This window comes from Mastomys coucha, unplaced genomic scaffold (assembly GCF_008632895.1).
Source record: "Mastomys coucha isolate ucsf_1 unplaced genomic scaffold, UCSF_Mcou_1 pScaffold1, whole genome shotgun sequence".
Taxonomy (NCBI): Eukaryota; Metazoa; Chordata; class Mammalia; order Rodentia; family Muridae; genus Mastomys; species Mastomys coucha.
In genome coordinates this window covers 71,207,449-71,230,667 of record NW_022196891.1, presented here as the reverse complement: position 1 = coordinate 71,230,667, position 23,219 = coordinate 71,207,449, and the positions used below count along the sequence as shown (strand labels likewise).

The following is a 23,219-nucleotide window of genomic DNA, read 5'->3' as shown; positions in this document are numbered from 1 at the left end:
TATATATATGCACAAATACATATATATGCATAAATAGATATATATATAACACAACCTACAGGGAAGGAAAGTATTTCATGATAAAAACAATTTTTTAGTAATTTCCCTCTACTAATCCAGATCTATAGAAAACACTACAAAACTTTAAAAATTTCAATATGAAAGGTTAATATACCCAAATTAACAAGGAATCCAAGAACAGTTCATCAAAAGAGGGGAAAATCCACTATAACAAATTAATTAATAAATAATTAATTAAGGAATTAATAAATAATATTCAGGAGCTGGCGAGATGACTCAGCGGGGAAGAGCACTGACTGTTCTTTCGAAGGTCCTGAGTTTGGATCCCAGCAACATGGTGGCTCACAACCACCCATAATGAGATCAGACGCCCTCTTCTGGTGCCAATCGGAGTGAGCAGGGCCAGAGAGCAGCCACACACTACACATATAATGAATAAAATAAATCTTTAAAAAAAATAAATACTATTCAGTAATAACCTTCAATATAATTGTCTCAATTCCTCCAATACAAAGGTATAGACTAATAGATTAGATTAGAAATCAGGCTCTATCTGCTACATTAAATAACAACATACTCTACCGTCCATGACTCTACCACAAATTTAAGGTAGAAAATGGAAAATGGTGTTCTACATAAATGAAACCAAGGATCAAGCTGGGTATAAAAGCTGTTTTAATATTTAATAACATAGACTTTGTGTCAAAACTAACCAGAAGTAAAAACAAAGTACATTGTATAATCATTAAAGGAAATCATACAAAGAAAATTTTATGTCTTAACATTTATGCAACAAATATTAAAAGACTGGGAGACTTAGAAATTTGGGGAAAAACATGTTAATGAAAAGTAATGTATTAGTAGAAATGTAACAAGCCAGAAATATAAAATAGCCAGTTCCAGGAACTCAGAGCCTCGGGGCTCTGGTTCCCAATACCTGCCCCTCCTGAATGATCCACAATGAGGGTGGAACTAGGAATGAAGGTCTACTGGTTTATGAGACTCTCCACCCTGTCGACCGGTAGGTGAAGATTACATTCTTAAAATGAATGTTTCCCTCCCTAACTGAATATCTTGGGTTGGGTCCCTCTGAAATTTTCCACTGTTTTTATGTTCTGTTTTCTTGGTAACCCTCTCTCCACCCCCAGCTTCCCTTAAATACCCCTCACTTCTTGTGTTCGGCATCGAACTCTGGCCAGCATGGTCACGAGATTGAACCCGGTACCAGTATCTCCAATAAACCTCATGTGATTGCAGCAAGTTCGGTCTCTCGTGAGTCATTGGGTGGTTGCATCATCCCGAGACTTGAGTAAGGATCTCCCCAGTTCTGGGGGTCTTTCAATATAATGGTATTCAATTTAATAAAAGAAACATTACTATAGCTAAAATTACTAAAGCTATATACTGAGCCTAGCACTGTGATAGTTGTTGACTTAAATATGCAAGTCTCACCAATAAACAAGTCATCCAGAGAAAAATTAACAGAGAAGTTTTGGAGTAAAGTAAATGATCAATCAAATAGTTCTAACAGATATCTACAGAATATGTTATATAAACACTAAAGAATATACTTCTTTCTCAGAAATCCATGGAACTTCTTTCAAAATTTACTACACATTGGGACATAAAGCAAGCCTTATCAGATACTGAAAACTTGAAATAAAACTATGCATTTAATCTAACCCCCAACAACTAAAACTGCAATTCAACAATAGAAACAACAGCAAGTATACAAGCCCATGTTTTGAGGGTTGTTCTGGTACAGTGTGTATTCAGATGGTCATTTCTATGCCTAGACATCTTCTTACAGTGCAAATGATGGCATAATCAAATGTGTCTCTGGTCTCATTGTTATGTAAAGTTTGTTCTTCATCATCTCTGATGGGATATTAAAGAGGTGATTCAGCCTATGATTGGGCAGAGGAGAAAGGAAGCATGAACTTTAGATCCCAGCCAGGGTCCTAGGTGGAGAGAGAGGAAGTACAGAAGACCAAAAACAGAGAGGAAAGAGTGGAAAGAATGCGTGGTGGGACCAAGAAGATTTGCCCTGAAGTCATGATGAGCAAGTCAGTATGTGGTCACATGTGGACCAGAGCAAGCCAGACAAGACCAGATTGGCAAGGAATGAGGCATTTGCCTGGGTATTAGCTTTTGAGGGTTAGAATACCTTAGAGCCAGTCAACAGCTTATTAACAAAACATAGGTGTCTGTGTCATTTACTTGAGAGCTAAAATTAATTTGATAGAGAGGACATAGACGTGTTCTGCAATTATTTGGGAGAAAAGAGGTGCCAAAGAACTGCATTACATCCAGGAAAGTTAAACAACTCTCTACAGGATAAAAACTGTATCAAAACAGAAATCAAGAGGGAATTAAATATCTTTTAGAATTGAATTATAAAAACACAATATAATCAAACTTATGGGAACCAATGAGAGTAGAGTGACATCCCACAGTCAAAACTCTGATCCATAATTGTTCCCGTCTGAAAGAACTGCAGGGATGGAAATGGAGATGAGTCTGAGGAAAAGGAGGTCCAGCAACAGGCCCAAAGTAGGATCTAGCTCAAGGGGAGGCCCTAAGGCCTGACACTGCTACTGAGGCTAAGGAGTGCTCTGCCCTTCTTAGAGGAAGAACAAAATACTCACAGGAGCAAATATGGAGATAAAGTGTTGAACTGAGACTCCAGGAAAGGCCACCCAGAGACTGTCCCACCTGGGGATGCACTCCATATACAATTACCAAACCCAGACACTATTGTGCCAAGAAGTGCATGCTGAAAGGAGCCTCATATGGTTGTCTCCTGAGAGGTCCTGCCAGAGCCTTACAAATATTGAGACAGATGTTCACAGCCAACCTTTGGACTGAGCCCTGGGTCCCCAATAGAGGAGTTAGAGAAAAGAGTGAAGGTGTTGAAGGGATGTGCAATCGCAAAGGAAGAACAACAATATCAACTAACTACATTCCCCAGAACATCCATGGACTAAGCATTCAATAAAGGAGTACACATGGCTCCAGCTGCATTTCTAGAAGAGGATGGCCTTGTCATGCATCACTGAGAGGAGAGGTCCTTGGTACTCTGAAGGCTCAATGGATGCCCCAGTGTAGGGGAATCGAGGGTGGGGAAGAGAGAGTGGGTAGGTGGGTGGAGGAACATCCTTATAAAAGCAGGGGGAGGGAGGATGTGATAGGGAGTTTCTAGGAGGGAGAAAAACCAGAAAGGTGGATAACATTTGAAATGTAAATAAAGAAAATATCCAATAAAAAAAGAAAAAAATAAATAAAATATGGATTGATTTTTATGTTAAAAAAAGGGGGAGAGAACCTATCAAAACTGCCCTCTGAAAGACCCAACAAGCAGCTGAAAGGGTCAGATGCAGATATTTGCACCGAACCAATGGACAGAAACTGCTGACCCCTGTGGCTGAATTAGGGAAAAGCTGAAAAGAGCTGGGGAGGACAGAAAACTCGTAGGAGGACCAGCAGTCTCAATCAGTCTGGAACCCTGATATCTCTCAGACACTGGGACACTAAACAGGCAGCATACACCAGCTGATATGAGTCCCCAACATATATCCAGGACAGGAGTGCTGGATCTGGGTTCAGTCAAAGAAGATGTACCTAACTCTCAAGAGACTGGAGGCCCCAGGGAATGGGGAGGTTTGCTGGGGTAGAGGATGGGTATTGGGGGTGGGGAATTCTTGTGGAGACAGGAGGGCAGGGAGGAGGTACGCAATGGCAACAGTTAAAGAGTGAGCCAGGAGGGGAATAAAATCTGGAGTTTAAAAAAATGATTAAATAAAATTTTAAAAAGAGAGAAAATAGAGTGGTGGAAGTGGCAGTAGTCAAGACAATTGTCATTGTGATGAAAGAGCAGCTGAAGAAATCCAGAGAGCACCTAGAGCTCACATAGGGGCGTCACAGATAAAGACAACCAGGGCTATGAGGAGCTGAAGAATGAGATGCTGCCGACTGACAACCAGATATGTTCCAGACAGCTGCCAATATTTTAGGGCCAAGACCTCTAACACCTCAGCCAATGAGCTGTGACACCAGCCACTCTCACTCTCAAGGTCCCAGGATCAAAAAGGCACTGTCTATTTGCTACTATCTTTAACGTGCTACTTCCAGAAATTAATTACAAAACCTTCCAAATTCTGGGCTGGTAGTTATGGTTAAATCCCAGAATCATAAGCCTCCAATCTAAAACCTCAGGACCACAAGTCTCTGGCTTCTGAAGGATTTGGCGCTGGTAAACCCTGAGTATATTAGACTATTTCCTAGGGCTTGAGTACTTTACTACAATGAAAATTTCATCTCAGCTGTCCATGACTCCTATCTAAGTAGAGCAGAAGAAACTTAGTCAGCTAGTTTTAAGACGTTGATCTGGGTGAACCATGTATGTGAGTTTTGTGTCTCGTGGCCAGTGTACATTTGTTTGCTACAAAAGTCAAAAGGTTAGTACTTTCTTCTTTAGTTAGATTCATCAGAAAAGAATGTGAGCTGAGGGTTTTTTGTCATAGTGACCACAGTGTTTAAGGGAAGTCAAGAGGTTTCACAAGCCCAGGGAATTTGAAAGCTATGAAGAAAACTGGGAGGAGGCCTGGCTGTTTCAGCACTCCTCCCCCCAGGGAGACATCAGTGAGAGACACAGAGTGCTGCTCAAGAAATGAAACAACCCCGAGAGTGTCAAAATCGCTAGGATCTTTCTTTATATCCCACTGTTCAGTTTCTTATTTACTGATTTCTCTGCCTACCTACCCAAAACAAGCAGGCCACTTCTGGTGTCATTGAAGGTCTAGGATCTGTCCATTGCTGCAGAAATTTCCAGGGAGGTAAGTTCTGTTTTTTTTGTTAAATATATGATCAGAATTATCTATGAAATATAAAGGAACATAAAAAAAATCAGTGTTGGAGGGTCAGGGGACCGGGGCTGGTACCAGTTGCACTCATAGCATTCAACCTGCTGTAGCTGGTTTCAGATGCTTCAGGAGGAAGATGGCAGATGACAGAATGAAGAGGCCACATCTATTCTTATGACTTTTCATGAGTTAGTATTTAACACTGGTGTTCAGTTATCTTCACTAGAGAACACATGGGAGCAAGGTGATTGCGGTGAATAATTGAGTAAAAGAGAAGACAGAAACATGAAAAATGATAACTAAAATAATGTTAAATGAAAACTACACTTCAACATGAATATAGTATCCAGTTTTGTGAATATACAAAACTAAGAATTATACAAAACATGAGAAATCTCATTAGTCTGTAGAAGAAAATGTCCCAGTATTGTGAATTCAGTTATTTAAATAACGTGTCTTGACACTTTCATGTTTAGGTCTCGTTTTAGCTCCCATCTATATCAGATGTCATTTGTCATACTTTCTTTTTCATTGTATGCTGGAGGTGAACTCTACTTGGGGAAAGTTAAACTTGTTCAATGTTAATAATTTTTTCTAAAATTTTTCTAATTTTTTATTGTACTCTGCCTAACTTTTCAGTAGTTGAGATTTGCATAAATTTCAAACCATATTCATAATTAGTTGTGTTAGCTGCCAGCCGCTAAACAAACCAGGTCTCTGGAAGAGAGGCAGGGGTCTGGGAAAATAGAATTGGATGGTGAAAGAAATGAGACCCAGTCAAATGTTCTGATCAGGGTCCAATGTGTATTTTGAATCTGAGAATTAAATAGGCAGGGGAAATCCCATCCCCCAGTAAGCCAGGGTCTTGTGGCCAAATTAGCATCTAGTTGCTATCAGTAATCTTTGCCAGGCAAAGGTGCTCAGGAATTCAGCAGGTGGTGGCTCTTAGCAGGAATTTCAAAAGAGGCAGAGAAGCAGCAGAACAAAAGGACTTCCTTTATCTCACCCTAGGTGGGCTGCTTTGTGGCAAAGATAAGGTCTGATTCAGCTGGCTTTGGGCTGGGAGAGGTTACAGTTAGTCAGTGTCATACCTATTTAAATATGTATTATTGCTTGTTATTATTACTGTTGGAAAAGTAATTTTATTATCCAAACCAGTTTTGCCTGCAATGAGGTACATGGCTGAGGCCAGCAGCAAACTTATAGTCATGCGTCTGCTTCTGCCGCTGCCGCTGCCTCTCTCTGCCTCTCTGCCTCTCTCTGCCTCTCTCTGCCTCTCTCTGCCTCTCCCTCTCTGCCTCTCTCTGCCTCTCTGCCTCTCTGCCTCTCTGCCTCTCTGCCTCTCTGCCTCTCTGCCTCTCTGCCTCTCTGCTTCTCTGCCTCTCTGCTTCTCTGCCTCTCCCTCTGCCTCTGCCTCTGGAGGCCTTGAGTCATAGACATCCACTACCATGTCCCTCTAAAATGTCTATTACTAATTTTGTATTTTACTACACAGTACTTTTTAATGTCATGGGAGTAATTTAGTGATGAAACTAAAATCAGTTATAATTTAGTAATTATATAATTAAAATGATCTCACTTTTCTGGGGTTGAAATCTTCCATTATTAAGTAGTGAGTCTCCTGGTTTTATTTATGATAATTTCTTGGATGGTTCTTAACAATATTAGTATAGAATTTCGGTGTCTTTAAATTAGTTTTTCAGTATCAAATTTTTCTAATATTTTTACAAGTCACCAAATAGTATTTTGTCAGCAATTCAAAGGCATTGTTTCTTTCTAAACCACTTTTATGCTATTGTTTTGTTTTGATCTGTTTTGGTTTTGTTCTTTAGACAAGGTCTCACTATGTAGCATTGATTTGCTTAGAACTGACTATGTAGACAAGGATAGCCTCAAATTTAGAGATTTCTAGCAATCCCTGCCTCCTAAATGCTGTATACATTTACATTTTTATTTTAAATGATATATTAATTTTTCTAGCTTATAGACCTTTATATGGCACATTATAAAATCATGTATGATATGTAGTAGTCTAGTCCAAGTACCAAGCATTTCCATGTTTTCAAAAATCAATAATTGTATGTGTTAGGGTTTCATATTTTGGGATGAGACTTATGCTGTATTTTGATGTCCTTTATTAAACATCTTCATGTTTCCCCTGCCTCTGCCTCTTTCCCTTCTCTACTGACCACTATTCTATTTCATTCTTCTACAGTTTATTTTTGTAAATAACTGAAACAAGAGATATTTGTCGTTCTGTATCTGCCAACATTTACTGAACATAATTTTCTCCAGTTTCATTCCAATTTATTCAAAGTTCAAATGATAGAAATTTATTGCTTTCAAGGGCTAATGAATCCTTGATGTGTGTTTTGGAAGCAGTTATATAAAATCACATGTATGTATGTGAAAATAACAGGAGAACATCGGGGAGTTGTTTCTTTATAGAAGTTCCAGGGATCTAATCTCAGGCCAAAAGGCTTGCACAGCAGACATTTTTCCCTGACCTTTTAATTTATACTTACCATGCATGTGTTTTTGTGTATTTGTTTTTTTCATTTATTTCTGTGATAGAGTCTCACAATTGAGAATGGGCGTGTGTTCCTGATCCTGCTCTCTCTACTTCTCCAGTACTTGACTCTCTCTACTTCAGATGCTATGGAAGACAAAAATGGGAAAAGGGATACAGTGCTGTGTCCAGAGGTTCTGAAAGACTGGGAGATTTAGAAATTTGGGAAAAAGCATGCTAATGAAAAGGGAAATGTATTAGTAGAAATGTATGTATACTGTATAACCTTTACTTAAAGAACATAGAAGGTTTCTGTAATGAGCCAGGAATGTAGCCTAGCCAGTTTCAGAAACCTGTTGGCCACAAAGGCTCCCCCTAGTTATGTCCAAGAACAAAAGGCAGGATATGAGCCATCTGGGTAGTTCTAGGAAATGGTCAGCCATAAAGTGAATAACATTGACCATACCACATTCTTGTGCATAATGAGTGTGCAGGACGTTTTACTTATGACCCTGACTCAAATAGGGGCTGAGTCTCTTTAGAATTTTCCTCTGTTCTCTTGTTATGTTTCCTTGGTAACCCCTTCACCCCGCCAGTTTGTGATTTTTCCCTTTAAATACCCCTCACTTCTTGTGTTCGTGGCCGAACCCCTCTAGCCTGCCAGGCTATGAGTTCGACCCCAGATCTGGGTTACCCCAATAAACCTCATGTGATTGCAGCAAGTTCAGTCTTTCGTGAGTTGTTGGATGGTTGTGTTATCCCGAGACTTGAGTGAGGGTCTCCCTAGTTCTGGGGGCCTTTCAGTTCCAATATATAATGCGAGAGACTCAAGCCCATTTCCTCATTTGTCATATTAGTTATTATCATGGTTTGAATACAAAATGCTCTCCATAGTTCAAGCATTTCATCACTTGAAAAACAACTGTGAATGCTATTTTGGGAGGTTGTGAAGTCTTTTGGGCATAGAGCCTACATGGCAGACATAGGAACATAGGCTCAGGGAAAGAGGATTATAGCCACCTGGGTTCTAACTTAAAGACTCTTATTCAACCGTATCTGTAGAAATTTAACAAACTAAGTGGTCACAGACTGGGTCCCAGGCACTAAGAATTACTGACTGGGAGACTATCAGGTAAAATAAACACTCTTCCCACATGTTACTTCTGGCAGGTCTTCTTGCCATAGTGACAAGAAAAGTAACCAGTTCAGCTATAGTGTATACAAGGAGTTGGCATCTGACAGAAGACAACAAGGGGAAGGTTCAGGTACCTGAAAGAAAGAGAAGAGAAGCCACAAGCCAATGCTCCCAAGTTCTAACACACAAGCATATCCCCAGACAACTATTCATCACAACTCTTGACCCAAATCAACTATCATTATTAATAATGAAGATTGGCCTTCTGAACACCATCTGCAACCAGGAGCTAAGACTGTCCTACAGGGGAGAGCTGGTCTCCAGGGAGTGTTCTGACTCCTGGGCCTGGAGGTGAGATAATGATTTGCTCTCCAGTGACTGTATAAGGCAGATTTGGTCAGGAGTACACAGAGCAAAGGAAGGGTCCTGTATACGCAGTACACAGAGAAGCTGGGACAGGGTCCTTCTGTCACCATCTGCACAAGGGAGCTGGGCCTGTTCCAAAGCCCACTGTACACTAGACCTTCCAGGAAAGAGCTGGTCTCCCAGGAGTGTTGACACAAAGGCTTACGAGCCAACAGGAGGGGCAAGCTCAAGCCAGAGACAGCAAGACCAACTAACATCAGAGATAACCAGATGGTAAAAGGCAAGCACAAGAACTTTAATAATAGAAACCAAGGCTACATGACCTCATCAGAACCTAGTTGTCCCACAACAGCAAGTCCTGGATACCCCAGCACACTGGAAAAGCAAGATATGGATTTAAAATCACATCTCATAATGCAGATAGAGACATTAACTCCCTAAAGGAACTACAGGAGAGCGTAGGTAAACAGGTAGAAGCCCTTAAAGATGAAAGAAAAAAATCCCATAAAGAATTAAAGGAAAACATAACCAAAGAAGTTAAGGAATTGAAAAAAACAATCCAGGATCTAAAAATGGGAATAGAAACAATAAAGAAATCACAAAGGGAAACAACTCTGGAGGTAGAAAACCTAGGAAGGAAATCAGGAGTCATACATGCAAGCATCACCAACAGAATGCAAGAGATAGAATAGAGAATCTCAGGTGCAGAAGATACCATAGAAAACATTGACACAACACTCAAAAAAATGCAAAATGCAGAAAGCTCCTAACTCAAAACATCCAGGAAATCCAGAACATAGTGAGAAAACCAAACCTAAGGACAATAGGTATAGAAGAGAGTGAAGATTCTCAACTTAAAGGGCCACTAAATATCTTCAACAAAATTATAGAAGAAAACTTCCCTAAGCTAAAGAAAGAGATGCCCATGAACATACAAGAAGCCTACAGAACTCCAAATAGATTGGACCAGAAAAGAAATTCCTTCTGTCACATGATAATCAAAACACCAAATACACAAAACAAAGAAAGAATATTAAAAGCAGAAAGAGAAAAAGTCAAGTAACATATAAAGGCAGACTTATTAGAATTATACCAGACATCTCACAAGAGACTATGAAAGGTAGAAAATCCTGGGCAGTTGTCATACAGACCCAAAGAGAAGACAAATGCCAGCCCAGGCTACTATACCCAACAAAACTCTCAGTTACCATAGATGCAGAAAACAAGATATTCCATGACAAATCCAAATGTATACAATATCTTTCCACAATTACAGCCCTACAAAAGATAATAGATTGAAAACACCAACACAAGAAGGGAAACTATACCCTAGAAAAAGCAAGAAAGTAACTGTAAAAATTGAGCAAATAGGGACACCTCATAAAAATACCAAGGAGCAAGGAATGTCCATTAAGCCTAAAGACAGAGCTTCAGAAGAGTTTACTGAGCAAACATCCATCCCCAGGAGATGCCCTAATTGTGGGGAGTAATGCCCGGTTCCAGGAGATGTCCCTGGGAGGATGGATCTTCCCTCATCCCTCCTATGTACAATCAGTATCTCCCCCTCACCTGGGGCATAAAGGTCATTGAGAACAAAAGACAATGGGCTCCACCAATGAGAGATAACCAACTCATGCTGTAAACCTATGTACTGAAAGTTATAAAAAGTGTGTGTGCTTTTGTTCCTGGTTGTCACCTTTGCTTTAAATGCAAGACGACCTCAGTATACTGGCAATAATAAACCTCATGTAATTTACAGCGATCTCCCTCCAGTTTCTTTGCGAGTGGGGAACTCATGCTGGAATCTAACATAACCTTCTTTCAACAAACCAAAAAGAAGATAGCCAAATAAACATAATTCCACCTCTAATAACAAAAATAACAGGAATAAACAGTCACTATTCCTTAATATCTCTAATATCAATGGACATATTTCCCCAATAAAAAGATGTAGACTAGCACACTGGCTACATAAAGAGGACCCATTGTTTTGCTGCATAAAGGAAACCCACTTCAGTGACAAAGACAGTACCTTAGAGTAAAAGGCTGAAAAACAATTTTCCAAGCAAATGGTCCCAAGAAACAAGCTGGAGTACCCATTGTAATATCAAAAAAAAAAAAAAAATCAACTTTCAACCTAAAGTTATCAAAAAAGACAAGGAAAGACACTTCATATTCATCAAAGAAAAAAATCTAAAAAGATGAATTCTCAATTCTGAACACCTATGCTCCAAATGCAAGGGCATCCACAATCATAAAAGAAACTTTAGTAAAGCATAAAGCACACATTGCACCTCATACAATAAGAGTGGGAGACTTCAAAACCCCAATCTCATCAATGGACCGATCATGGAAACAGAAACTAAGCAGACACACAGTGAAACTCACAGAAATTATGAACCAAATGGATCAAACAGATATTTATAGAACATTTCATCTAAAAGCAAAAGAATAGACCTTCTTCTCAGCACCTCATGGTACCTTCTCCAAAACTGACCATATAATCAGTCACAAAACAGGCCTCAACAGATATAAGAAGATTGAAATAATCCCATGAATCCTATCAAATCACCACAGACTAAGGTTGGTCTTCGATAAAAACAAAAAACAACAGAAATCCCACATACATGGAAGCTGAACAACACTCAGTGATAACTTGATCAAGGAAGAAATAAAGAAAGAAATGACTTTTTTTAGAATTTAGTGAAAATATACCCAAACCTATGGGACACAATGAAAGCAGTACTAAAAGGAAAATTCATGACTCTGAGTGCCTTGAAAAAGAAAATGGAAAGAGCATACACTATTACCTTGACAGCACATCTGAAGGCTCTACAACAAAAGGAAGCAAATTCACTCAAGAGGAATAGATGGCAGGAAATAATCAAACTCAGGGCTGAAATCAACCAAGGAGAAACAGAAAGAACTATACAAAGAATCAATGAAACCAGGAACTGGTTCTTTGAGAAAATCAACAAGAGAGATAACCCTTAGTCAAGCTAATGAGAGGTCACAGAGACAGTATCTAAATCAACAAATTCGGAAAGGAAGATAAAACAACAGAAACTGAGGAAATCCAAAAAAATCATCAATGAAAAAAAAAGCCCAGGACCAGAGGGTTTAGTGCAGATTTCTATCAGACCCTCAAAGAAGACCTAATACCAATACTCTTCAAACTATTCCACAAATTCTACGAATTAGAAACTGAAGGAACACTACCCAATTCATTCTGTGAAGCCCCAATTACCTGATACCTAAACCACACAAAGATCCAACAAAGAAAGAGAACTTCAGTCCAATTTTCCTTATGGAATATTGATGCAAAAATAGTCAATAAAATTCTTGCAAACCAAATCCAAAAATACATCAAAATGATCATCCATCATGATCAAATAGGCATCCCAAGGATGCAGGGATAGTTCAATATATGGAAATCCATCAACATAATCAACTATATAAACAAACTACAGGAAAAAAAACAAGTACTCATTTCATTAGATGCTAAGAAAGCATTTGACAAAATCCAACACCCCTTCATGATAAAAGTCTTCGGAGGATCAGGAATTCAAGGCCCATACCTAAACATAGTAAAAGCAGCATACCCCAAACCAGTAGCCAACATCAAACTAAAGGGAGAGAAAGTTGAAGCAATCCCACTAAAATCAGGGATTAGACAAGGCTGCCCACTCTCTTCCTACCTGTTCAATATAGTACTCAAAGTCCTAGCCAGAGCAACTAGACAACAAAGGGAGGTTCAAAGGAATACAATTGGAAAGGAAGAAGTAAAAATATCACTATTTGCAGATATATGATCGTATAATTAAGTGACCACAAAAATTACGCCATTGAACTCATAAACCTGATAAACAATTTCAGCAAAATGGCTGGATATAAAATTAAATCAAACAAATCAGTAGCATTCCTCTACTCAAAGAATAAACAGGCTGAGAAAGAAATTAAGGAAACAAGACTATTCACAACAATCACAAATATTATAAAATACATTGGTGTGACTCTAACTAAGCAAGTGAAAGATCTGTATGACAAGAACTTCAAGTCTCTGAAGAAAGAATTTGAAGAAGATCTCAGAAGATGGAAAGATCTCCCATGCTCATGAATTGGTAGGGTTAATACAGTAAAAATGGCCATCTCACTGAAAGTAATCTACAGATTCAATGCAATTCCCATCAAAATTCCCACTCAATTCTTCACAGAGTTGGAAAGAGCAATTTTCAAATTCATCTTGAATAACAGAAACCCAGAATAGTGAAAACTATTCTCAACAATAAAAGAACTTCTGGCAGAATCACCATCCCTTACCTCAAGCTATGCTACGGAGCAATAGTTATAAAAACTGCATGGTATTGGTTCTGTGACAGACAGGTAGAATTAAGACCCAAAATTGAACTGATATACTTATGGTCACTTAATCATTGACAAAGGAGCTAAAACCATCCAGAGGAAAAAAGACAGAATTTTCAACAAATGGTGCTGACTCAACTGGCAGTTAGCATGTAGAAGAATGCAAATTGATCCACTCTTATCTCCTTGTACAAAGCTCAAGTTCAAGTGGATCAAGGAACTTCACATAAAACCAGATACTCTGAAAAAAAAATTAGAAAAGAAAGTGGGGAAGAGCCTTGAGCACATGGACACAGGGGAAAATTTTCTAAGCAGAACACCAATAGCTTATGCTCTAAGCTCAAAAATTGAAAATGGGACATCATGAAATTGCAAAGCTTCTGTAAGGCAAAGAACACTCTCAAGAGGACAAAACAGCAACCATCAGATTGGGAAAAGATCTTTACCATTCTTACGTTTGATAGAGGGCTAATATCCAATATATACAAAGAACTCAAGAAGTTAGACTCCAGAGAACCCAATAATCTTATTTAAATATGTGGTATAGAGCTAAACAAAGAATTCTCAACTGAAGAATATCAAATGGTTGAGAAGAACCTAAAGAAATATTCAACATCCTTAATCATCAGGGAAATGCAAATCAAAACAACACTGAGATTCCATCTCAAACCAGTCAGGATGGCTAAGATCAAAAACTCAGGTGACAGCAGATGCTAGCAAGGTTGTGGAGAAAGATGAACACTCCTTCATTGCTGGTGGGATTGCAAGCTGGTACAATCACTCTGGAAATCAGTTTGATGGTTCCTCAGAGAACTGGACATAGTACTTCCTGAGGATCCAGAAATACCACTCCTGGGCATATACCCAGAGGATGTTCCAACATGTAATAAGGACACATGTTTCACTATATTCATAGCAACCTTGTTTTTGATTGTTAGGAGCTGGAAAGAACCCAGATGTCCCTCAACAGAGGAATGGATAGAGAAGATGTAGTACATTTAAACAATGAATTCAAAAAATTCTTAGACAAATGGATGGAACTAGAAAACATCATCCAGTGTGAGGTAACCCAATCACAAAAGAATTCACATGCTATGCATTCACTAATAAATGAATATTAGCCCAGAAGCTCAGAATACCCAAGATACAATTCACAGACCACATGAAGCTCAAGAAGGAGGAAGACCAAAGTGTGGATAATTTAGTCCTTCTTACAAGTGGATCAAAATACCCATGGGAGGGGATATAGTGGTGAGGTATAGAGACTGGGCATGGGGGATGTTTAGAGCTTGCCTCACCTGGGGATCTATTTCATGTACAGTTATCAAACCCAGACACTATTGCAAATGACAACAAGTGCTTGCTGACAGGAGCCTTATGTGGCTGTCTCCTGAGAGACTCTCCCAGTGCCTTATAAGTGCAGAAGTAGATGCTCATGGTCAGCCAGTGGACTGAGCATGGGGTCACCAATGGAGGAGCTAGAAAAGAACCCAAGGAGCTGAGGGGGTTTGCAGTCCCATGGGAGGAATAGTGATATGGACCAACCAGTATCCTCAGAGCTCCCAGGGAATAAACCACCAACCAAAGAGTATGCTTGGAGGGACCAATGGCTCCAGCAGTATATGTAACAGAGGATGGCTTTGCTGGTCATCGATGAGGGGAGAGGCCGTTGGTCCTGTGAAGGCTTGATGACACAGTGTAGTGGAATGACAGGACAGGGAAGTGGGTGTGGGTAGGTTGGTGAGCAGGGCAAGGAGGGACTGGATGGGGGTTTTCAGAGGGAAAACGAAGAAAGGGGAAACATTTGAAAAGTAAATGAAGAAAATAACTAATAAAAATTACATAGTTATAAAACAAAAAAAATGAAATAGAAAATAAAAAAGATTCTTTTAATTGTTTTCCTAATAATGAAATTATTTTCCAGTATTACTTGTGACATAAACAGCTATTATCCTCCTCTCTTTCTATGAACATATCTATGTGAGGTATTTTCACATAGATCATTCATTCCCATAGTCATGTCTTTCTTTTGAAATTTCTGAATACAAGTACAATATATGCCTATTTTTTTTTCCAGATTCACAAATAACTTGAAAGATGGTGAATGCACATAAGACAATTGTTCTGCTAAAAGGACTCGAACCTATCAGTGATCGACATTTTAGCTTATTTAAGTCATTGCTGGCCAGTGATTTAAGATTGGAGAGAAACAAGCAAGAGCAATACAGCAGGATTCAGATTGCTGACATGATGGAAGATGCATTCCCAGATGATGTTGGATTGGGCGAACTGATCAAGTTTTGTGAAGGCTTACCGGCTCTTAGAAAACGTGCTAAAATTCTTAAAAAAGAGAGAGCAAAAGGTAACATGGAACAAAGAACCCCCTATCCCTGCCAGTGTCTTACTATATCTACTCCCTCCATAACCTTGAGGTCCACACACCGCTGTCCTATCTCCATTTTACATCTCAAAGACTATGGCCATATTGGTCCTTAGGACTGGCTACTGAGGATATTCCTCTTCCAGTGGGTGGTTGTAATTTAAGGAGTATATTTGGTGTGTATATTATAGACAAAAATAGAAGTTGATCGAAGATTAGGCCTCCAGATGTAGCATTAATGTTCAAAAGTAATAAATTTGAACTACAAAATTATGATTTATATTTAAATATATACATTAACAAATTGTCTCACCTGTTCTATTAAGAATACTAATATAATTATCCTCTCTATTAACAAAGATAAGGTTATACTTTGCTTAAATATAGCCTTAAGAAGGTGTGAGGCAGCACTGCCTTTCATTACATTTTTGAGGTGAGTAAAAAGATTTTAGAAAGTTAAAATGCACAATTGATGTTAGAAAGCTAAAATCTCATTTCACAAGTTTATATCAGATTTCCTTTTACTTGTATCTATTATTAGAGTGTATCATTCATAAAACATGACCAACAAATCAATGTGATTAAAATTTTGTATTTTAAGAGAATGTAGGAGAATGGGAATGAGGAAAGCTTGGCTGAGGTACATGGACTTCAAGAGAAGGGTTTTCACATTTTATATGGGACAAGTAAAGAAAACGTTGACTAGCAGGATATGGTATCAAAGGTTGTGCCTTTGGTGCTGTGTCACCACAGTAAGCTATGGAATAAGCATCGATATAAATGCAGCAGAGAGGAAATGGCAGGAAGACCAGATGGTACCTAGACCATCTATTTTGGTTTATGTGGGCTTTCTTGTTTATGCATTTGTTTTGATTAAAAACAATCTCCCCATCCTAGTTATCAGAGGAACATCACTGGAAATGAATAGGCAAGAAGGAGGCCCTGCAACACCTACATCAACTGCAAGCCACATGTTGGCATCTGAAAGAGGGGAGACTTCCACAGCTCAGGAGGGGACTACTATAGCTCAGGCAGAGACTTCTACAGCTCAGGTAAGCCTGAGGAACAGTGGTGGTCTGGCAGTCCAGAGAGGCAGAGGTGATTCCCTGGTCAGTCTGTAATGTACTCACTGCTTTATTAGTTTCTCTTCAAGCTTTTATTGAACCTCAGAGGATAACTGATCATGTGGCATTAATATGTGTTCACTCCTACTAGAGATGTCATGAACCTGAAAACCAGGCAGAGCCATGGTTGTTGCATATTTACACAAACCTAGTTTTCTAATTCAAATTTAATAGTGTCCTGCCCTAGAAGTAATAACAGAAAAAATTGTGCATATAACATTTCTTCTCCCTTTATTTGACAAAAGCATTTATACACACATTTTTATGACTATTCGTGATCATATTTTAAACCTGGCCAGAGGATGAGTGCTTCTTCTTCAAGTTCCCACTATAATCAGGCATAATAAATCTGCTACCTAATAACAAAGACACACTCTGTTCAATTGATTAGACTTATTAACAGGGTAATGGATATACTTTCAGAAAAGAAAAAGTAGGAGTAATGAAAAGACTGGAGTGAAAAAGACCAAGACATCTAAGGAACCAGATAAGCCTCTCTGCCCTGAAGAATCCACAGTCAAGTGCCAGCCACCAGTACCCCAGATCTCATCTTCAGCTTCATCTAACACGCTTTTGGCTAAGGTACAAGCTTTCTGTTCCCCTTTCATTTCTTCAACCCAAATATCAGGAACAGGCCTTGAAATTCTGACCATGTCCCCCACTTCTCCCTGAGATTTAATTAATCAGATACACACAGAGGCTGAATGTGATATAGATCATCATACAAAGACAGAAACAGACACAAAAAATATATAATACAAATATAGAATTTGCTGACTCATAACCTTTTGTTTATATGAAAACACTTAACGAGCTTGTTACTTCTGTCAAGGAGGAATTTGTCGGTTTGTTTTGATCCCAGGTAGGAAGAGGGAAACAAAGAGTCTAGCACATGTGTCAGAAGCAATTGACTCTATTTCTCCTGTCTTGTACTCTCACATATCTATCTTATTAAAATAACTTTTAACTTTTCAAAAATGCATATTAGGATACTTACTTCTTCAAAACAGTTGACACATTGTATAGCCATTCCATCTTAAAATACTCTAAATGTCTAAACCCTTTTAGCCTCTGAATTCAATGTTGGTATCTTGCTCTAGCCTTAATATATCCCTCCAGAAGTCCTATCCATGCTGGGCTGTAAATGGATAGTCCTTAACTGGATAATATACTCTTGAATTATTATCAGTTATGACACAAAACTAATGTTTGTTTTCCAAGTTTGCTCTGTATTTTTAAGATTATGGTTTCCCTATTTTTCCTACAGATACTTACAAACCTGAGATTTCTTTGAGTGCCAGAAATACAAAAGGAACAGCATAGCTAAGAAGCATATATGAGGACTGTGTTGTCCAGTTAAGGCTCTGATATCTTGTGAGGCTTAGAGGACATAAAATAAAGAAATAATACAGCTGAAATGGGAGTAACTAATCATTTTTTGATTGGGATTAAGGCTCACTCCAAGAGATGGAACCCATACTACATACTGTAAAAGGGGTCAGGAATATGAGACTAAATATGTCATGCATCTAGAAAACAACCTACTACTATTATCCTACTAAAAGAACATGGTAATAAAATAATCCTAGTGCTATGTTACCATACCTATAGAGCCATGCCTCATTTAGCTCTCATCAGAGATGCTTCTTGCCATAGGTGGGAGTTGACATAGAGACACACAACTAGACTATGTGCACACAGTGAGAGATTTTAGAGCAACCCTTTTTCAATGGGATGTCTTTAATCAAATCTGTCTCCTCAAGACTCAGGGATCTATTTGAAAGAGTTTCACTCCTTGATGGACAGCCATTCAAAACAGTGAGTTTATGGGAGGCATTCGTATTCAAACACAATACATCTGTTAAGAATGAGGTATGTGCACTATGAAACAAATATAATTAGAATTCAGTAATAAAAGCAAAGCTTCTTATGGTCTTGAAAATATTGTGCTTCATTTCATTTTAAAGCCCTTTCCAAGGGCTGAAGATGAAACTATAGAAAAGCACAGCTTGGTTTGTACAAGGCTCAGGGTTCAATTTCCAACACAAGAGAGAATCTAGAGAAAGACAATGTTGCTCTTTCAGAAAAAGCGAAAAGGAGCCACAAAAACTGAAGGTGGAAAGAGAAAGAGGATCACCCAAGAGCAGGCTCAGCTTCCAGAACCTTTAGGAACCGATCTAAAAAAAGATGAAGATTGTGTGCAGACTTCTCATAAACCTCCATCAACACCACCCAGCAGTTCCTCAAACAAGGTACCACTTTTTTATTCCCAAGGATTGCCCCATCCCAAAGCATATCACTGGACTCCCCAAAATCCTGGAAAAACTTCTTGTTGCGGGAAGTATTAAAAAAATGAATCCACTGGCAAACTCTCTTTCCCACTGGACCACATTCTAGTGTAGGTATTGGCCGGTCACATCACTATGTCCCAGCCGGCTCTTGCTATTTTCTCCCAGCTAGTAAGATCTTTTTGCTTACATACACGGCTCTACATTCCCCCCACCCCCACCCCCCAAAATCAGTACCTAGTGCCTAGTATCTGGTAAAAGCATGACTCTTAAGGCTTAATTATCCAATCAGGTTTGAATATCAATATGATCACAATTTACAAGATGCCAATACAATAATTTCAGAGTCAAGTATTAATGCCGAAGTTTTACCCCAATTAAAATAAATAAAATCTTTATAAAATCTTTAGCTACCAGTGGCTGATTAAAACCACACATGGTCTGGATCGTCATCTTCACCTGCCTCCGTAATGATGATTCTCTGCTACATTCCTGCTCTATGCCTTTTTCCCTCCTCGACTTCTAGCTCTACCTCTCTATTCCTGTCCAACCACAGGCCTGTCACTGCCCTAATGTGGCTGGATAGAGAAAATGCTGCATCACTTCTCACTAATCCCCTAATCCGAAGACTTTCCTCATTTAATTAAATAACACATTAAGTTATCTAATCACATAACACAGCCTCAGATTGTATTGAAAAGGTAAGTATTTATGAAAAGATTTCTAATGTTGTCAACCAACTGTTTGCTTTGTGTTCAGAAGAAAGTACAGGGACCGCAGAGTGTATCAACCTGCCATTGCTTAGTGTCTTCTCAGCCTGTTTCCCTTTGTTGGTGACCCATCTTCTGAGGTTATTTGTGTCATTCTGTGTTCTACTAGGGAGATATTTTGACATGTGATATTTCCCTGTTTTTGAAGTCTTGATCCCTGTCCACTACTGACCAAATGCTCTATAACTAAAAAGTCACTTTTGATGATATTCAGCTTCAGACCGGTCCCAGGTGTATCCTGAACTCTCCCTGTCATTGCTCATCAACTGGAATGGCTCCCTCTTACCATCCCAAAGACATCTTAATATAATTACAATAACTATAACAGTGAAAGTACCCCTACTAATATTGTACTATTTAATGATAACATCATTTATCAAGTGTTTATTTTGAGACCCTGGCTGCAATTTTTACACACCTCATTTTGTTACATGGTACAGTTGTATTTAACAATCTATGTGATCAACGTTCAATTCTTTTAACTGATAGAGTCCTGCAATTTATCATGGATTGAAATCCTTAGGCTCATCAAATTATCTGTGTTCATAAATGGTGACAATATAATTGGAAATGTATACAGTACAGGAAAATTGGCTACACTTAAAGACAGCTTTAGCTTGGGTGGCATCAGCTTCATAGCAATGGTTACATTTTAGAAAACTTGTTTCTTGAACGATAAAAATATACAAAGAAACCAGTAAAAGTGGCCATTACAGTTATGCAGACCTATTTGCATAGGAACTTACTTTCATGTTAAAGCCAAATTCATAATCATTAAGGTTTTATACTTCTTCTCTAAGATTAGAAAAGTGTGATGAACAACCTAACTCCATCTGTTACCTGAAGTACAAGTGTTTCCCACATACATAGTTTTATTTAACTGGAATTATGGTCACTTTGAAGATCTAAAGAAAGGATTAAATGAGTCTGGATGGCATTCAAGCACACTCCAGCACTCCAACAATTGAGCTGCATCCTCATCTACCAGAATTCATCATGTGGTCCATTATTTTATGGTATCTGTCATACAATTTCATTCCCATCAGCAGCAAGTGTGAGAAATGGGTTCCCTGTGTGCTATAGAGAATATATATAACACAGATTTAACGGATTAGAAATTCTACATATAGAAATGTCCAGAAATATGAAGTAATTTTACTACAAGCCTAGCTTCCCACAAAATAACAGGGAAATGAACCAGATCGAGTAAGATCTGGTGAATTTTGTAAGATACTTTGAGCAAACATTCCATCCCAGACCAATGACAATTCAATACCTGGCTTTAAGAGAAATTGTAATATTGATTATGAATGGAGAAGGCTAAATGTTAGAAATCCCCAAGTTTGGGTGAAAATCCTTCTTTCAGCCCAGGAGAAAACTGACAGGATAAAGGCCTGCTATTCAGAAAGGAAAATGAAAAGATATACTTGGTCTGATTAAAAAAAAACATTAAATAGGGTAAAAAAATTTTCACCATCCTATTTTCCTTTAGAAACAGAAAATCACAACCATCCAAAAGCATAGTATCATAAAGACAGAGGGTCCTCAGAAAAAGCAGCAACTTGTGGAATCTTCATCAACCAGCAGCTTCCCAGCTGTAAGTGAACTCCTGATTTTTGAAGAACTTTCAGCAACTGCTTCTAGCAGCCCTCAGTCTTCTCAGAAGCCTCGAGAAGCACACATGGATTTAAAGATGTCTCCAGGCTCTTCCAACATCACCTTGCAAGAATTTTCCAGTACCTAGAGCCTCAGATTGCTACATTCACCTGAACTCTAATGTGTCTTCCATACTCTTCAGTCATGCCCATGTACCATCAACAACAGCATTCAGTAATGTCAGGGTCCCTCTTATGCCTTCACAAACAGTGTTCCGTTCTTCCAGTACTCTTTAGATGTCTCTAGTAACAGTGCCCAGAAGTATCCAGGACGTTCACCTTCCTACACCAGCAGCATTCAATAGTACACGGGCTCCTCACCATCAAGCAATAGCATCCAGAAATGTCCAAACTACTAGAGTGCCTTCAGCAACACTGACAAGCAAAGCCCAGCTCATAAAAAAATCTCCTCCAGCAACAGCATCCAACAATGCTCAGGTTCCTCATACTCTAGCAACCAAGTCTTGAAGTATCTCAGGTACCTCAAACAACAGCAGCCCGGAGCATTCAGACTCTTAACTCTGCTACAGTAAAAGCATCCAAGAAGGTCCAGACCCCTTAAGTATCTTTACCAAAATTACCCAATTATTTCCAGGCTTCTCTGGCACCTCCATCAGCAACACTCGGCAGTCTTACAGCTCTTCAGGTACCTATGTCAATATCCACAAGCAGAGCCCAGACTACTCAAATTCATCCAGGGACAGGATCCATTTGTGTACACTCTTCATGCTCCTCCATCAACAGAGTCCAGAAGTGAGTGCACCACTCCATTGATGCAAGGAGCAGCATCCGGTACTGGGAAGGCCCTTCCCCTTCCTAAAGTTAAAGCATCCATCAAAGTCCAGGCACCTCAGGTGTCTTCAAAAAGAGAATCCACCAGTCTTCTAGATCCACATGCAACTCTACCAAGAGCATCTAGCAGTCTTCTGGTTCTACAATTGTCTCCAGCAATAGCATCTAGAGATCTCAGTGCTACTCCAGGGCCTTCAGCAACAATACACAGCAGTCCATCCAGGGTAATGACCTTCTCTTCTAACAATATAATGACAGGGATTAGCACAGACTTGGAAGGCTTCTTCATTAATCTATATGTACATCTAATCCTTTATTCAAGTAACAAATAATTTTTATTGTGTACAGTTACTGATTTTTCCCTAAATTCAATTGTAAACTACATTGTACCTGCTTCTCCACTGAGAAAATGTCTAAGTCAGTGATCACCCAGTCATTCCTAATCTGTAAGGAGTATAATAAGACACTTGATTCAATTCTGCACCTTGTATTTTTTGTCAAGGTGCTGTTTTCATACTGTGATCCACTGCTCATTATACCAGAAATGAATTTTCCGATAATAGAACCAAGTGATGAGGAATCAGAGAGAAACCGCACCACCCACAGAGTGAAGTCTGTATATATTTCCATGTCAGACCACTGAGATTGCTGCTAGTTCACAGCTGCCAACATACCTTCTCATTCTGTCCTCTTCAACGTGCTTTCCTGATACAAAGGAATGAAGTAGGATACTGAGTGACGTGATCAAAGTGAACTACCTTCATGCTTTTTGTCTTGTTCCAGGATTTTCTTCAATGCTTGTTATTAGGCAAAAAGAAGAGTTTCTAGCCTGAATCCTTACTTCTTAACAATGTTTGAGATGACCTTTCTGTGGCTGCCTACCTAACACTTTTGCAAAATAGCTCTAATTTCTTTCCTTTTGAAAATATTTTGAATTAAAAATCTTCAAAATGTT

At 38.9% G+C, this 23,219-nt stretch overlaps 2 protein-coding genes across 2 annotated transcripts in view; both read left to right on the top strand.

Moving 5' to 3' along the window:
* Positions 1-23,219, top strand: part of LOC116103833 (interferon-activable protein 204-like) — a 57,702-nt gene that overhangs the window by 28,148 nt on the left and 6,335 nt on the right. The gene's annotated exons all lie outside the window — the stretch shown is intronic.
* Positions 4,629-22,232, top strand: LOC116103829 (interferon-activable protein 205-B-like). Its single transcript, XM_031390308.1, has 6 exons — positions 4,629-4,856; positions 15,333-15,617; positions 16,533-16,687; positions 17,183-17,341; positions 18,844-19,011; positions 21,310-22,232. Exons 2-6 carry the CDS (start codon positions 15,353-15,355, stop codon positions 21,559-21,561), a joined length of 999 nt encoding a protein of 332 aa, XP_031246168.1. The 5' UTR covers positions 4,629-4,856; positions 15,333-15,352; the 3' UTR covers positions 21,562-22,232.

What these genes read in the sequence shown, in the direction of transcription:
- LOC116103829 (XM_031390308.1), top strand. Translation starts at nt 15,353, where the DNA reads ATGGTGAATGCACATAAGACAATTGTTCTGCTAAAAGGACTCGAACCT. An exon ending in TAAAAAAGAGAGAGCAAAAG is followed by an intron (nt 15,618 to 16,532) that starts GTAACATGGAAC and finishes TCCCCATCCTAG; the next exon opens with TTATCAGAGGAACATCACTG. An exon ending in CTAACACGCTTTTGGCTAAG is followed by an intron (nt 17,342 to 18,843) that starts GTACAAGCTTTC and finishes TTGCTCTTTCAG; the next exon opens with AAAAAGCGAAAAGGAGCCAC.